Raw genomic sequence first — 17,567 nt, forward strand, 5'->3', positions numbered from 1 at the left:
TCCCCAGTCTCTGGCTTGCTGGTTATCTCACACGAACGTGGCGTGGATAGAGTGAGATGATTTTGGCATAGCCGCGATCCTCAGTGTATGTTTGTGGAGAGACTTGGCCAACTCACAACCCCCAAGTGTGTGCAGCTCTTTAGAGTATGACAAAAATAATAATCTATTGCAGTTTGTATTAATTCCGGGGTGGAAAGTGTTATTCAGAAGCTCGGATCACATTTCTGAAACATAATGTAAAACTATACATTGTTGTGGTAATTTAGCACTTTGCCAGCGTCGGAAATAAAACAATATTTGCTATCAGGAAAATAGAAGTTACTGCATTGCACACACAGCTCTGCCAGTCTTAGGAGAGTCACAATTCTATGTTTCAATGTGAGATATTTATGGAAGTGTTTTGTTTTTGACACTGAAGACAGATATTTCAGAATAATGTACATATGGATCATTGAAACCACTGAAGGGGATTTAAGTTGAGAGTCCCAGTAGATCTATAGTTTGGCTGTTAGTTCTGCCAGTAAAATATGGTCATCAGTGTGATATCCATTCGCCCATGCTGCAAAGCAATGAAAGATAAAAGGTTGGGCTAGAACAGCAAACTCTGTATTTGAGATGTTTATTTTGTACCAATTGAGGTATATGCCCTCTACAAAATTGACTTATCAGTGTGAGGATATGTGAGCAGAGAAAAATATGCTTTTACACTAATCTGTGATAATAAATTAAATGTGATGTCCAAAGGTCTCTCTCTTGAGTGTGAAATGTAGAAGTTCCTATATCATCTGAGTACATGAAACTATTGTGAAGATACTGAATGAGCCCCCAAGGAAAGGAATATCTTTAAAACACTGGGTAGCAAATGCAATTACCATAGATTTTTCTGGATGTTGAGTCAGGATGAGACTGACTTGCTAAATTAATTATGAGATATTTAAGGATGGAAATGTGTAATTTAATCAAGCCAAGGAAGTATATTGAAAGCTTGATTTAAAGAGTGAAATAGCTTTGTTTAGGTGCTTACTTGACCCTTCATTGTTATTCCCCTAAAGATTGATTCTCACCAGTGACCAGAAGTTGCACATTTAGTTCAATGACAAATAAGCTCAGCCCTGAGAGGAGTGTGTGTGTGTGTGTGTGTGTGTGTGTGTGTGTGTGTGTGAGAGAGAGAGAGAGAAAGAGAGAGGAGTAGGAGAGAGAGAGGAATAGGAGAGAGCAGAGAGCAGAGAGGAGAAAGGAATGGAGAGAGGAGAGGAGAGGAGGTTACTTGGACTCCGACTCATTTGGCTTGCAGCTGAACTGTACCACATACTAATCTTGTGATGTTGGACAGTTTAACCTCCTGTGTCTCAGATGAGTCATCTTCACATAATATAGGATTGACCTCTTGGGTTGCTATAAGCACAAGGTCTGGTCCATAGTAAATATGCAAATAGCAGGTGTTATGTTTGTTATCAAGAATAATAAAATGATTGTTGTTTTATGCTATTATGTGATTTGTTGCATAGCGATAGATAACTGAAACCATTGGCCGAGTGTAATTCTAATCTATTGTTATGGTAGAAGTGACTCAAGAGAGGGAAGAGGTTGACTTCTCTAAGGACCCCTTTTTTTTTTAAGCAAAAGCCTAATTTCTTATAATCTGATTGTTTTGCTTTTTCTTTAGGAAATGTGTACAAGGATGATGCTTTCAACCAGTTGGCACACTTGCATTATAACCCTTTAAGAACCTTCTATGAAAATGCCTTAATCAGCTTGATGCAAAGATTCCTGTATGTCCCTTATATCACCGCTTAACATAATGCGGGTATGGGTGGGTCCCATTCATATTTCTCATCACCTGTAGCCAAACATGAAAATTTAAGATAGACACATATTTATTTATTATTATTATTTATTTATTTATTTTAAATATATCTTTATTGATTTCAGAGAGAGGCCAGGAGAGGGAGAGAGAGAGACAGAAACATCAATGATGAGAGAGTCATTGATCGAGCCCGCAACCTGGGCATGTGCCCTGACCGGGAATCGAACCCCTATCGCCTGGATCCCAAGTCGACGCTCAACGGCTGAGCCACGCCCAGCTGGGCTAAGATAGACACATATTTAAATATATGCCCTATACCTCGAGAAATCAAAACACTAGTAGATATTTTTGGCTTATTAAGGAGAACCTTGTTTGAAATTAGGTCTGTTGAATATTGACTGGCTGACTCTTTCTTACCCTAATTGTACAAACTAGGTGACCCATAATCAGGAGGAGGGATAGGAAAATGCATTCTATGTTTTTATGAGGTATGATCATTGAGCATTAGTCTCTTTCCTTCCTACATATTCCATTCATAATATTTTGATTTGGTAAGATCAATGACAGTTGCAGTTATACAGCTTTTGTCTAGGAGAGCGGTATTAGCTAGACAATTGTGTTGCCAAATCTTATTTGCCAAGTAGAAATATCCAGAGTAACATTCTCATTCAGTTCACATATAATTGGTTAACAGCCAGCTCATAAATCTGATGGTAGCTTTTGCTTTAATTGATAAAATTTACTCATGCAAAATAACTTAGGTGTATACACATGTGTATATGAATGTGCATGTGAATATATACACACATATATAAATTATATAGGGTTGTATAATATCAAAATATTTGCTACAACATAAATATACAAAGAGGACCATGTTACTACAATTGATGACTGTGTAATTTTATTTACCTCTTGGGACTCAATTGAGCTATTGATTCCACAGCAAATGTGTTTTGATTAATATCATGGCAAGATATGTTTGACAGCAATTTCAAATTATTAGAGTTTATTACATATTTAAAGTCTACAGTCAAATGAGAGTGTATGTATCTGATTTTAGCTTAGAGAGATAAATCCATCAATATTTTTCCCCAAGGACTGGATCCTGAATGCTTCACAGTTACCATGCGCTCTATAAAAGCCATCTATACCTTTCTGAATGGTCTAGAATATGTTGTGATGCTCAGTGCTTACGTTTATGCTAAACAGGGTTAGAATAATGAATGCAGAGATTAATATGCCTCATATATATTTACAATATAACTTTCAGGCATATATACAGATTGAATCTGCACTACTTGGAAGAGTTTAATAGTTAAGGATTGGTTCCTTAGTGGTGAGCATTGCCATTTATGGTGTTTATTATGGGTGTGGCTGTGAATGACCTTGGAAAATCATGTAAAGAGAAATATTTCCAGGAAAAACTTAATTTCTTAAATTTTTTTTTGAAAATGTGTTTTATTTTTTTACTTTAACATGAAGCTAAAATGTTCACCCTTCTTTAATACATGTAGAATTATTCAAGAACAACAATAAAAAGAAAACCATCATGAAAATACAGTGATATTTAAATGTGCTCAATGGAACATGAACCCAGTCAGGTTTTCATGATTTAACAGTTTTAACCTCAAAGACTCTGGTTAGCTTGCATTTTTTAAACTAATGAGTTTATCACAGCCAGTGAGGAAAATGGTTAAAGTATATCAGCTGTAAATTGGTACAAAGCACTAAAAGGGACATTAGCCTCTAATCAGATTCTAACAGTTCATTAAACCTGCCTTTCCAGGACGCTCTTTGTCTTTTCCCCCCTTTTGCAAAGCATCTTCCCTTTTCCTCTGAACAAGACCTCCTCTGGGGTAGGGAGCAATATCAACTCATCCTTCATTGTCTACCCACCAAACAGCCTACGGGATGCTTTGTTGCGGCAGATTCCGGCTGCTGAGCGAGGCAGGGGGGTTAGGGCTGGTCGCTGCTGGAAGGCTTTCCTGGGACTGGATGGTGGCAGGCCAGGCTGCCGCTTCCAACCACTGGAGCGGGCGCCTCATTAGGATGTGAGATCCACGCCTGATGTGTAAACAACTCACCAGCCTCCATGAAAGGATTTTAAGCTTGGAACAAATTAACTGAGCTTGCCAGTAATACCAAAGTTCCTTCTGCTCTAGGCTATCTATTAGGATGCAAAATCCCTAACAAATACAGATGAGTTAAAAGCAAAGATTAAAAAACAGTGTCCTGCCAATTTTAATAATATTGCACATTTCTAAGAAAAGAACATGGCAGTCATTTATTTTCTTCTTTTTATTACCTAATAGATTAGATACTGTGGAATTTGTAAATGTTCAGTTAACTCTGGAATAAATTTGCGTTTCCTTCTTGTTGATTTGTCACAGCAAATATTTGTGATGAGACCCTATAAATTTTATTTCTTAGAGTATTTTTCTTAAACAAAAAGAGGAATGGAGAAATAGGACAAATAATTAGAGCTTCACCATACTGCACTCTGTTGGTATTATTTGGTAATAAAAACCATTTAATTTATGATTTATTGAAGTGGACGTTGTTCTTATTTAACTTTATGGTAGAAAAGAAGCTACTATATGAAAAACTATAAACCTGAGATTTAAAAATGATATTAACCTTTGTCACCAGGTGGGCAAAATATTTAGAAACGGATGTCTTTTTCTTTTAATAAAACCACTTTGGTGTCATTTGGTTTCGCTCTATAATTGAGCAAAGGAACCGTTCTAAAAACTCAGTCAAATTTAGTCATTTCAGTTTTTAGTTTCATCGGCATATGAGGGTAAAGTTGGCATTCTAAACATGTTTTAAAACACGAACTTGATTTTGGCCTTAAGCAAGCACTGATATGAGGCTTTCTGACTACCTTCATAGGTTATTCACTTCAAAACATCCCCAAAGCAGTGAAAATTAGTAGAAAATAACCTTGATTTAACCTTTTTCTATAGTTTGAAATTCTGTTGAGCCACAAGAGAATTAGGTTTTCCTTCCAGAGGTTAGGCTAATTGAGCCCAACATATACTAGAACAAAAACCAAATTATTTATTCTTTGGTTATGACTTCAGCTTAAAAACTCACTCTTAATCTAAGACTTATGTTAATTGTTTTTAAAGATGTTTGGGATTGATATGTTAAAATTTTCACTTGATCAGAATTGCCATGACACCAAAATTCAATGTGTCTAGGACTATATTATCTTGTTTTTAATAGTTTGAGACAATAACTTGAGAATATAGAAGTTCTTTTTATTTTCTTTTTTATGGATTTCTGTATGCTGAACAACCTCCAGAACTAAGGAAGAAAGAAACTTGCCTTATATTTCTTTCCACTACTGCAAAAGTGTGATGGATTGTTTCAGCCCCTTATAAATTAATGTAAGGTTTCCTTACGCGGTTTATTACAGTCTGACCTCCAACCCTGGGGTCAGAGAATCAGACTGATTAATTTAACGTCATGGTCATTATTTCAAATGAAAGTTCAGAATGAGCAGATAATTGGTTATGCTGATACTCTCATTTAATTATGCTTCATTGTTAAAAAATTAGGTTAGCAGTACTAAATGTACTGCAACGCAGGCAGGCTCTAGCAGATGTCCTCCTTTGAATGCTTTAAAGCTAAACTTCTCTCTGTCTCTTTTTGATTCCCAGAATACCACCACCTCTGAAAACAGAATGTTAATGCTTGATGGGATGCCAGCAGTCAGAGTCAAAACAGAGCTTTTGGAATCTGAACAAGGGGTAAGCAGAAGTTTCTGACATCACTGCCCCCCTTCTCTTTATGACAGTGGCAATCATTTCCAGAGCATCCCGAGGTCCGCAGGATTTTTCGCTTGCCTAAGCTTTATTCTCTTGAGTAAAATTATCTGAGACTCTGGTTGGTTCTCACCCATTTGCAACCTCAAATATTACTAACCTGGAAAAGATAACTTCCTGAAATTAGGAAGGTTTAGTGACCTTATAAGAACCATATGGCTTTATTTAAATTGGTGAATGTTTTGAAAAGCTAATAAAAACCCAAAGCAAAGAGGAAGTATTAAAAAAAAAATAGAATGGGAATATAACCTGAAGGTCAGATTACCTTGGTTCTTTCTTAGTTAGGAAATTACAGCGTCCAGGTGGGGGAATGTTACTTTTGGTTGGATGGATTTCTCTTTTGACATTTGTATTTATCCTTCATGCCGCGAGGAGAGGGAATGGTTGATGTAATTGAGGTCACTGAGTTTGAAAGAGCATAAAAGCAAAAGAAAGCTTATTTAATGGTGTATAGCCAAACTGACAAATTAATTTATGGCTACTAAAAATATAAAAGTTTAAGAGCACAGCTAGATTCCTTAAAAAAGGATGTTGGTGACTTTATAATTGTTAACATTTATAGCTTCATCAGTTAAAATTATAAGTGTGATCATTTGCAGCATCAGCTGACCACATTTTGTATTTACTTGAGCAAGCATTGCTCTGTATCCAAGTGCACACTACCTACCTACTACCTATCTTATTAAACCACCACCACTGCTGCAGGGCAGGTGCCTGAAGAAAGGACATAAATTACATAAATAATCTTATTAGTGTATCGCTTATTCAAAAAATCAAAACTAAACATTTACATTATTTTGTAATTGAAAAATCAAAATAAACTTTAAATGTGAATAAAATATCACTGTTATGAAAGTCAGCATGTGTCAGTTCCTCTGGGATCACATTCTAGAGGTTAGAATACTTTTGAACCAAAAGGACTTCTGACGAGGACATCTGAAGGCAAGGATCTGGATGGTAGTATTTACAGGTGGCTCCAATACCTTCCTCATTCCTGGGCAGTGTGTGGCAGGGTGTTTGACATCTCAATACGTATTTCCCTTCTTCAGTGTCAGCCTGTGTCTGAAACACACCACTGTCGTGGAGAAGATATCGTTTCACCTATATGTTCGGTGTTGATTGCAATGGCTCTGAAATGAACTTTGTGGACTCTGCCCACCCGAAACACATCTCCACAGTTCTGTGCATGACATTATGACTGATCACATAGTTCAACTCCAGACTTAGGCAATAGACCATCATGGAAGAAAAGGCTACGTGGCAGTTATTCATATTATTTGTTCAGTGCAGACAAATCTTTAGAGAGAGCTACGGTTTCACCTGGATTTTCTAGCCTGAATCATCAAGTTAAACTCTGTGTCCTCCAAACTACATAGTTCTTATCTTTTTTTTTAACCTATCCACAGGAAGATTTGTTTTATTTTTTGGAGTTCTGTGTTTGTCACCTGAATGCATTAGCATCAGTTTAATGGAATACATTTCTGCACAACCACATTTAAGTTTACCAAGTGATACTGACCATGACATCCCATTCAGAGAGGATAGTCTTTTTTTCACTGCTGATGGAAAACTGAAAAAACAGTATATTTCACAATGTTGTTCTTTATTTCATAGTACGTATATTCTTCAACTTAAATACCAGTAAATCCACTCAAGCCATGCCTGTTGGTGGAATTCAAAAAGGCACAGAAAAAGTCAGAAAATACTACCTGGGCCACAAGTCAAGGCCAGGATAGTATAGTATTGTCACTAGTCCTGGGAATCTTTAATGATATCTAAATATGACTCTTCCTTTAGTATTATTCTTCAGTTTTAAAGTAAGGTTTGCATGAAAGATTTAGGTACACATAAAAAACAAAAGCCAATATTTCCAGAGTTTTCATAGTGTGAATAAGAACCTCATATGACATTTACAAAAAGTATTTTTCTGTCCTCAAATACGGAAATGGAAAATTGTACGTTCATAGGTTGTACTTAATGCCTGTTTATTAAAATCAATTTTCCTCCTTGTGAATGGAGCTGATATTGGTATTTTAACCCTAATTTAGACTGTATATTTGGAAGGATGTAGAAACTTGAGGTTAGTTTTTTGAGTACTTATAAAATAAAAAAATGGATATTTCATTTTGTTTTATAGTAAAGCTTCAGGAGAAGCAGCCAGCAATATTTAATGAAATGTACTATGACAACTAGTTACAGAATTCAATAATTTGTACTTAGTAATGTATAATATTTTAAATCAACTCTTCTTTAAAATTGGAGATGAAATCTAGAATTTTAGTGAACTTCATTTTGGTTACTTTAGTAGTTTTTTCATTGGTGATAATGGGTTGGATAATAAACTATATAGTTTCGGATTCTCAGAACTGTTTTTAGATAAGAAGTGCTGAATTCTGAAGATTTTTTTATGTCTGTCTTACAAGACTCTTTCCTCACTATTAAGGCTGGTTGAAGTTAGATTCTCCATAAGAAAATGTAAACAGTGGTGAGATTAATCACATGTGTGATTATGGCTTTGGCAAAAGATGAGACATGTTAGTTACAGTGAACAAAAAGTGATAGAAATGCATCTATGTATCATAGCAATGAATGAGAAAGCCTGAAGCTGGTGCATTGGTTGGACTCTGAAATTATTCTGGAAAACTTAGTTTTGAGACTCTATTTATAAGACACGGACATTAACCTCCAGTTAACTTTTGGGGAAGGAAAGTTAGTCTGCCTTTCAGGCTACTGGTGCATTGTAAAGAATTGTACTTTACATGGACTGCATGCTTCCATGTAGCATGAAGGCATATGTTTATTTTCTCCTTTCTGTAAATAATCCCTTAGGTCTTATGCTCTCAGCTGATCTCTGTGTGTCCCCCCCAACCCTCAAGGGAATTCAGGACCTTATGAGCATATTTTAGAGCTTAAAGAAAGACTGTGAAATAGGCCTAGGTTAGCCACTCTGCTTGTATGTGGTCATATTTCTTCAGTCAGACTGTAAGCACGTAGAGAACAAGAACTCTTAAATTTTCCTGGTGGTTCCTGGCACATGGTTAGTGTACAGTAAATACTTGCTTTATTTAACTCATCCAGGCATTACAATTAGCATGGTGAGAACTATGAAACCAGTCAATAACTAGTTATAAACCTGCTCCATCTACCTAACAGGTATGTTGTGAACATAAAAGTAAAAATTAAAAATATTGAAACTACACATTCTTAGTGGTGGCCAAGGTCTTCATCTTGTACCCATGGGGCCTGGAAAGGTATGCTGGCGACCTGGATAGATAATGCTGACCTATTGACCCCAGTTCTGTGCACCTTCCTTCTGTTTGGCATTCTCTGATTCTTGCATCCTTAGTTTTGTGATATCTAAGGAGATAATTATGGCAGTCTCCTGAAATGCGCCTTCAGTTTTCTTCAGTGTTGGCGGTAATACAGCACATGCTGCCAAGCAGTCTGTGGGAAGGGCGTGTGCTCTTGTGACACACTTCAGGGGCACAGCAAGGAATGTCAGAATTACTTTGTGACCCTTGGTGCTTATGCCCTCCAGTTTCAAGAGCTTCCCAAATGCTGGCCCCCCTGGATGTTCTGACATGTTATTAAGAAAGGACTAAAGCAGGTAGAAGAGTCCTGGGACTATTACACTAGAGGTGAGGCAGTGTGCAAGGGGTACTCCTCAAAGACATGAAACGCGATCCTGTTCCTGGCCCTCGCAGTTTACCAACTTGAGTGACTTTGGGAAGTTACTTCACGTCTCTAGGCTTCTGGGAACTTATCTGTACAGTGGTGACGAGGCCTTCGCAGGCGCAGTCTGTCGTTCTGTGATTCTGGTAAGGGGCATCTCTAATTATGAGTTTAATAATCTTGCTACAGTGAAGCTACCTGTGTGTGGAAGTAGAAATACATGGACTTTAAAGGGAGACCCACCTGAGTTCAGGGGCTCACTCAGCTGAATGCCCGCAGTGTGGGGCATGTTGGGGCTTCGTCTGCTTATTTCTTTTCACTGGGGAAGTTAAGTGAGCTGCCCAACCTCCTGAGAGTCTTTTGCATATGATGGGTGCTGAATAAATATTCTCCTTTTGAAGAAAAATAGGAGTAGAAAGGGCTCCATTGTTTCAGTTTCTATTGCTATTTTCATAAGGAAGTTATTAGAGATTTTAACATCTATGTTAATTTATAATTTAAAAATAGATTAAGGAAAAAATCTCAAATTGGAGCTCTTATTTTCTACTTGAATTTTTATTTAAGTATACTGGAGATATGTTTTAAATTCTGGTTAGATTTTATCTTGTGAAAAATAGAATAATGAAGCCAGAAATCAATTATCGTATTAACATAAACATGACTTAAGATTTTGGTGTGATGACAGCATTTGGCCACAGTTTTTTAAAAAGGAGTTCTGAGTTCATACACTTTAAGGGTATTTATTGATATATTTAGAGATGAAATGCTTAAATGTCTGGGACTTGCTGCAGAATCAAATGGAGGGAAGAATGTATGGGGACAGAAACAAGATTGGTCATGACTCCGTCATTATCGAAGCTGGGTGGCAGTACAAGGCGACTCGTTTAACTGATCTGCCTAATTTCGTATATGTTTGAGGTTCTTTAAAGTTATGTGTTTAAAAAAAAGAACTCTCCGAATAAAAGTATATATTAGAAAAATCATAGGTGCAGAATTTTCTAAGACCTGAAGCCTCTGCCGTAGGTGGGGCCCTGACCTGAGTCCCTCCACCAAGCACAACAGTGTGGAAGCCCTTGGGCACTTTGTCTCTTCTCTTGCAGAGGTGGGTGCACCTCTGATCCTCGGGCAGGTGGATAGAGAGTGGTGGCAGAGAGAGAGAGAAAGAGAGGTTGAGATTGAGATTGAGATTGAGATTGAGATTGAGATTGAGATTGAGATTGAGATTGAGATTGAGATTGATTGGGTGTCTTGCCAATTTTAAGTGCTCCAAGCAGTCAGTAAATACGTGGTAAAAGATCCCTCTGTGTTCATTCCGTTCATTCGGGGAGAGAGCCCCATGTGGCTGGGAAGGGTAGAGGCGTGGGAGCAGACAGGCGTAGGCTCATCTGTATTCTCCATGGCTGACCAGCGGAAAAGATCAGCCCTGGTCAGACCGGCGAGCCCTCTGAGCTCCCTCACTTTAGAGGTAACACAGGAGAGAACGATGGTCTTTCCCCCGGAGGCAGCTTACAGTAGCTTCTGCGAACCATTCCGCAGGATGTTCATCACAGGGCGATGAGGCCATTTCTGTGTTACAAAGAACTGCCTGGCACCGTCAGGCCAGCTCTGTTGTAAGTTCCTTCGAGCAGAGCTTGTCCTTCATGTTCCTCCTCGCTCCTCATCGCAGCGCAGGCGTTTCTGGATGGGCAAGGCTCAGTAAGGAGCGATGAGTCCAGATGCTGTTTATTGGGGAGCCAGCGTCACACCAGAGAAGTGAGAGGATTTTGAGATAGGTGCTATTTTGGAAAAGACCCCAATCCTTAGGCTTTATTTAAAAAAAAAAAAAAATAGAGACAGGTTTTGTTGCTGAAACTAGATATGTGCTAGGAAATGCTTATTTAAGGCAGTTACATGAAAATTCATTAGCTTTGGGGGAGGGGGAACCCAACAACAAAACTAACTTTTTCTGTTCCGCAGTAAACCATTATGTTTAATTTATCAAAGATTTAATATGCATCTGTGAGAAAAGCTTAAGTAAGATGGTGTTACTTTAATGACATTATCAAAGGAGAAGAGAAGGCATTATAAAAATGCCGCTTGTATTGCCCTTTAACAGAGCCTCATTATTACCTCGCCTACTGTGGAGCAGGAGCCAACGTAGCTAGTAAATTGGTAGAATTATCTTACACATATGAATTTGCTTATCATTTAATATTCTCTGATGACCCACTGTTGGAGGTCTTTTGATCTGTGGTGAAATCTCTGCATGTCACTACCTGGCTTCAAAGAAAAACATATGCAGAATCTGTGTTATTGCTCATAGGTGAAGACCATTTTTTTTTTTTTTTTTTAAGAAAAAGCAGAAAAAAAATATCTGTACTTGCAAAACTCATATTTTAGGGAAGAGATATCCTCCCCTGAAGAAGCAGAGTTGGACTGATTTTAATAATGTCAGAATGGCCAATAAATGTATTAATAGAAAGAATTGAAAATCAATGAGCTGTGATAGTAATTACAGATAGTACCCAAGGGAAATATAGCAGGCAGGCAAATCCTTTCCCTCGGGACCTGCCCTGGGCAAAGCCATGAAGTCGATAATTCTGTCTTCCTTCTTTCCCATCAGTAATGTACTTTCTTCTTCAACTCTGTCTTCTCCACCCACTATTCAGGCCCCTGACCCTCTGTGCTGTAATGGTTCACCGTACCAACAGACGAGCAGTTCTAACTGCAGTCTCATTAATTGAGAATATAAAATTCTGTTCTTTCCAAGAGTTACGTATTTGCATTTTTATAGGGTCAGTTCTTTGTGAAAAGGAACACTTCTTAAAGAAATCTCATGTGCCCAGTAATTTGAGAATTTTGATTTGGGGGAAATTAACATTCCAGAATATTTCACCTTATGCATTATTGTGTTCTCCTTCATTTACTAGTCTTTGCAGTAAAATAATAAAAAAATCTGGACCATGAGGCATATATTTTTTATCAAGATGTGTTTTCTTGTGCTAATATTTGCATAGTGATTCACAATTTATAAAATATCTCACAAAAATATCTTATTTAACCCATGGAGGACTTTTGCTTCTGACCACAAGGGAATAACTGCTATGGGAATTGACCTCCCATCATAAACAACTAGAAAACCAGACAAAATATATGGAATGTTTTTTTACATATTACATAACAGGCAGTTAAGGGCTGTGATCATTGGGAGTAGGGCAGAAAAGGAGGTGAACTCTATGATGGCCTCAGATTGAGACAGAGCAGGGAGGAAGAAGCCAAACAGGGCCTGGCAGTCACACTGAGTTCAGTAGCAGGGGTTAGATTTGGAAAGGTCAATGCGACTACTTTTTAAGGGGAACAGTAACAGAGAGGAAGGCGTTGTACACGAGAGGGCTCTGGTAATTGTTAGAGTGGTCCCCCTGTAAGGGTTTGGCTGTGTAATGATCTGCCTATGTGTGGTGGAAGGCAAAGAAAGAACAAGGAATGCAACAGGCTGAACATTTCTTAGAGCTCACATAAAGTTCACAAAACCATAATAGAGAAACCTCCTCATACAAGGGGCATTTGGTGGAGGTCTCAGAAGAGTCAGAGCTTAGTAATGGGCTGAATTAGGCCCAGAGTAGTCTGGTCTGGCCCTTGCCATGATAGGCCTGAGAAGCAAGCCTTGAAAGGATCAAGCTGATCTGTACGTAATTGCGCCAGAATGAAATCCCACAGCCTAAAAGAAGACAACAGAATCTAGCCCACGGTAATGTGAAAGTCACAGTGTCTGGCAACTGATCAGAATTGATGAGATTGACCAGACAGAGAGAAGAAAAAATGAAAAATGAACAGAGCCTCAGTGACCTGTATCTCCAGTTGTTCTAATACATGTGCAACTGGACTCTCAGGAATATTGGGGGAGTCAAAAAAAATATTTGAATAAATCATAGCTGGACATTATCCAACGCTGACAAAAACTATAAACCCACAAGTTCAAGATGTTTAATGAGCCCCAAGCAGAAGAACCCACATCAGAACATATAATAATCAAATTGCTGAAAACAAGTCCTGAAGAGTAGACTTAAAAGCAGCCTGGGGAGAAGGGGGGAATACACCTGACATACAGAGGGACAGAAATCAGACGGTATCAGAGACAATTCAGGACAGAACTTCCTTAGGTAGAAGAAAAAGGACACTAGATAGAAACCTGCGTCTACACAGGAAATGAAGAGCGCTCAAAATGGTAAATAGGCAAATATAAAAACCAAAATTTTTTTAAAAAAAATATATCTTTATTGATTTCAGAGAGAGGAAAGGAGAGGGAGAGAGAGAGAGAGAAACATCAATGATGAGAGAGTCATTGATCGAGCCCGCAACCCGGGCATGTGCCCTGACTGGGAATCGAACCCCGATCGCCTGGATCCTAGGTCGACGCTCAACCGCTGAGCCAGGCCCGGGCAAAAAAAAAACACAAAAATTTTTAAAGAACATTGCTCGAAGCAAATATAATAACATGCCTTATGGAGTTTATAACATACATTGAATGAAATGAATAATAACAGAGATAGGAGAACGGCTGAAGTATGCTGTTGTATATGCGGAGTGGCATGGTATTGGGGAAGGTAGACTGTGTTAAGTTGAAGATGTATACTGAAAACCCTAGAGCAACCACACACTAAAGGAAACAACCAGATATAGTTTAACCAATGGTGGAGATGAACTAGAAACATTTTTTAAAATACTCAATTTTATCTAAAGGAAGGAAGGAAAAATGAACAAAGAACAGATAGGAGAAATAGAAAACATAGCAAGATGGTGCATTTAAACACAGTATGTTGATAATTATGTGAAATGCAAATAGTTTAAGTACTTTAATTAAAAGACAGATTGTCAGATTGGAAATAAAAGCCAGACCAAACTCTATGCTATAAGAAACTCCCTTTAAATATGAAGGTACAGATAGGTTAAAAGGATGGAATCAAGAGTAGTCAAAATCACGAAATGGAAAATAGAATGGTAGTTGCTAGGGTTGGGTGGAGGGGGAAATGGGGAATTCTCTGATGGATATAGAGTTTCAGTTTTGCAAGATGAACAAGTTCTAGAAATTGTGAATATACACTACTGCACTGCCCATATAAAAAGGTTAAGAGCGTAAATTTTATAATTATGTGTTCATTACCACAATTTTAAAAAAGAAAACCAGGAAACAGATTATTTATAACTATACCAGGAACCTGGTATGAATTACTAAGGGAGGAATTTGGTAGAAATTGCTTTACATAGTTCAAATGGGAAGTAACTAAAAAAACCCCTGCTTATTATAGCAGCAACCCCATGTCAATAAATGGCCCTATTTTTACTTACTACAGACAGTTCTTGAATGTTGGCTTTGACAGGACTCTTCTGCTCTGGAGGAAGAAGTTTCATAGGAAAGGTGTAGTTAACTGTGTTTATCATCCCAATCCTATCAATTGCCTGTGTACATGGCCTATTCTTATCCAGATCAGAAATGGGAATTCTAGTATCTGATAAAATTATCATTATTAAAATATTCATATATATTTTAAAAACCAATCAAACAGGAAAAATAAAAGGCATGATCACATTATCTTGTCATAAAAGCTGCTAATAGTTTAGACTATTTTCTTGAATATAGTAAATCTATAATAAACATTCTTTTAAACAAACAGGTAAAAGGATAGAAAAAAATACACAAAATAACAACAAAACAGAACTGTGGTGCTTGTATTAATCGTTGACGAAATAGACTTCAGAAAAACAAATATAACCAGAGATAAAATGGAACATTTCCTAGTGATAAGGGGGTCAGTTTATTAAGAGGATGTAACAGTCCTAAGTGCTTTTGTGCCTTAGTATATACCCTTGAGGAGATGTTATATTATCTCCATTAATAAATACAATTGCAGAGAAATTGTATGTCCAAGATCACACCACCAGTAACAGGGACAGAGCTGGAGTCCATTCTGAATCAGAATCTTTTTGCTATTGCAACTATAACTGAGTGACTTTTTTTGCTGCTCAATTATGATAGTTATTGTAATGATCACATTGAAAATGATCTGATATCAAGTGATTCCCACTGCAATCTTAATATTCAAGAAGATTTTAAGCAGGTCTTATGAAAAATTTTAGTTCAGTCTCCAATAAATGCAAATTTACCTGCAGAGGTTCAGCTGCCATTGCCCACATTAGCCTGTAGTAAGAACTTTTAAAATCTCTTTTATTTTAACTGCATATGATTTTTAAAAATATATTTTACCATGTAAGATGTCTGTTTAATATAAAATAATGCTTTCAATTATTTGAAAATAGGTAAAATTGTGCAAAAATATTCCCTGGTTGTCACATGGCAAAAATTTTATTTTACTGTGTGTATATCAATTGCAGAAATCAACAAGTTGGGCAGAGCTGACAACCACATATTAGATTCACCTTCTAAAAAACTTCTCTGTCTCTCTGTCATAGTATTATGAGAACCTAGAATTTCATGAATATGTAACGACATAAAGATGCCAACAACTGCTTTTTTTATTGCTTTACGAATTATGTCAGAGTTATCACTGAGGAAAATATATATTCTGTTACCAAGGCACATTCAACCTGGTGGCAAGTTTGATCAATTCAACATCTTGCTGAGTGGTCTTTTCTGTGGCCTGTAGGAAAAATGAATCTGTCTCTGATCCACTGGCCAGTCCTTTCTCTTGTCATAAGGAAATATTATCAGGAGATTTTCTTAGTAAAGAAATATGTACTTCTCATTAATTGTAAATGAACTCTGATGTTCAAATGACTCATAGTTCTCATTATCAATTCTGTTTCCAACTCACAAACTTTAATTTCATTGCTATGTTCTTGTCATAACTTAATTATATCTTTTTCAATAAAGCAATGAAGATGATGATTGAGACCATTCGGTCTTAAAGCTCATGTCTGCTAAATAAGACACTATTATCGTTTAAAAGTAAGGTAAAGAATGCACTTTCCTACATTTTTTAAACTTCACTTATATTCTTTTTAAATTTTCAACTTGAAAGAAATCAATGCAACTGTGAGTTTAAAACCTCCAAACTCCCTTGGCTAAGTCAGCTATAACAAGTATCCTGGGTCTCTTCAAGTTTGGTTTCATAGAAAGATGAATATTCAGACCATTTAAAAATGAATCATCAATACATTATTTTATTTACTAAAATAAAGTAGCGAAGTATTTTCTATGCTTCAAACAATGCTGTGGCTGCTGGCACATTTTAGGGATAGTTTGGACATTATTTTCAGGCCCATATGTATGACCTCCTCATACACAAGATCCTTTCCCTCAGTCAGTATTGTACTCATTAAAAACATGAGTCTTGCCCTGGCCAGGGAGTCAGGTGGTTAGAGCATTGTCTCCATATGCCAAGGTTGGGATTCGATTCCCAGTCAGGGCACATACAAGAAACAGCCAATGAATGCATAAATAAGTGGAGCGACAAATCCACGCCTTTCTTTCTCTCTCTGTCTCCTGCCTGTCTCTCTAAAAATCAAAAAGAAAACTTACAAATCTTGTTGAAAATTTCTTCAGTCTTTTACATAAACATCATTATCATTATTGCTATGGTAAATAAATATCAACAACATAGCAAAGCCCTTAATGCCCATTCTTTTACTAAGTCATATAATAAAGAGAAAATTATCTCGTTCCATTCACATTGTATGTCTGTATGCCATCATTGGCTCTCATCTTCCTCCCACCAAATTTTACTTGCTGCCATGGCTTTTGATTTTCACATTGACATTTTAAACACAGATTTTCCTTTTATCCTCTTGTGATTATTATCCTTGAGGTATATTCACATTTTTATGCAGTATTTTTGAACTACAGAAATGTTTCCGAGAAGGATGTGGAATAGTTTCCTATATTTAAATTCAGGTATAGTAAAGGGCATAGAATTCAGCTAGACTAAATTATATACATAATGCTTGGCATAGCACACTGTGTATTAAGTAATCAATAAAAAGCACCTGCTCTTTTAATTGTTATTGTTAATATGAATTTTCCTAATTTCATGATGTATTATGTGTATATACTTTATAATAAATGTCCAGGTATTCACGTAGATCCTGAAAAAAAGGTTTAACATTAATGATACTCCAAGATTGTGCTATTCCATATGATTCCATTATCTGTCTAAAAATGGTGTTGTCAATCTATATGTTTACACAACAGAAGTAATAGATATTGATATTGTGTTACTGTATACCTACTTTACTCATAATTTTCATTTTAAAATATACCT

General features: G+C 36.9%; 1 protein-coding gene across 5 annotated transcripts in view; it reads left to right on the forward strand.

The window, feature by feature from the left end:
• The window catches only part of KLF12 (KLF transcription factor 12), a 387,098-nt gene that overhangs the window by 165,879 nt on the left and 203,652 nt on the right, over nt 1-17,567 (forward strand). For all 5 annotated transcript variants that reach the window (XM_087814298.1, XM_016216445.2, XM_087814300.1 and 2 more), the window contains one exon: nt 5,476-5,565. In XM_087814298.1, the coding sequence (XP_087670424.1) occupies nt 5,476-5,565 (90 nt within the window). The remainder of the gene's footprint in view (nt 1-5,475; nt 5,566-17,567) is intronic.

Source organism: Miniopterus natalensis, chromosome 2 (assembly GCF_054644295.1).
Source record: "Miniopterus natalensis isolate mMinNat1 chromosome 2, mMinNat1.hap1, whole genome shotgun sequence".
NCBI lineage: Eukaryota > Metazoa > Chordata > Mammalia > Chiroptera > Miniopteridae > Miniopterus > Miniopterus natalensis.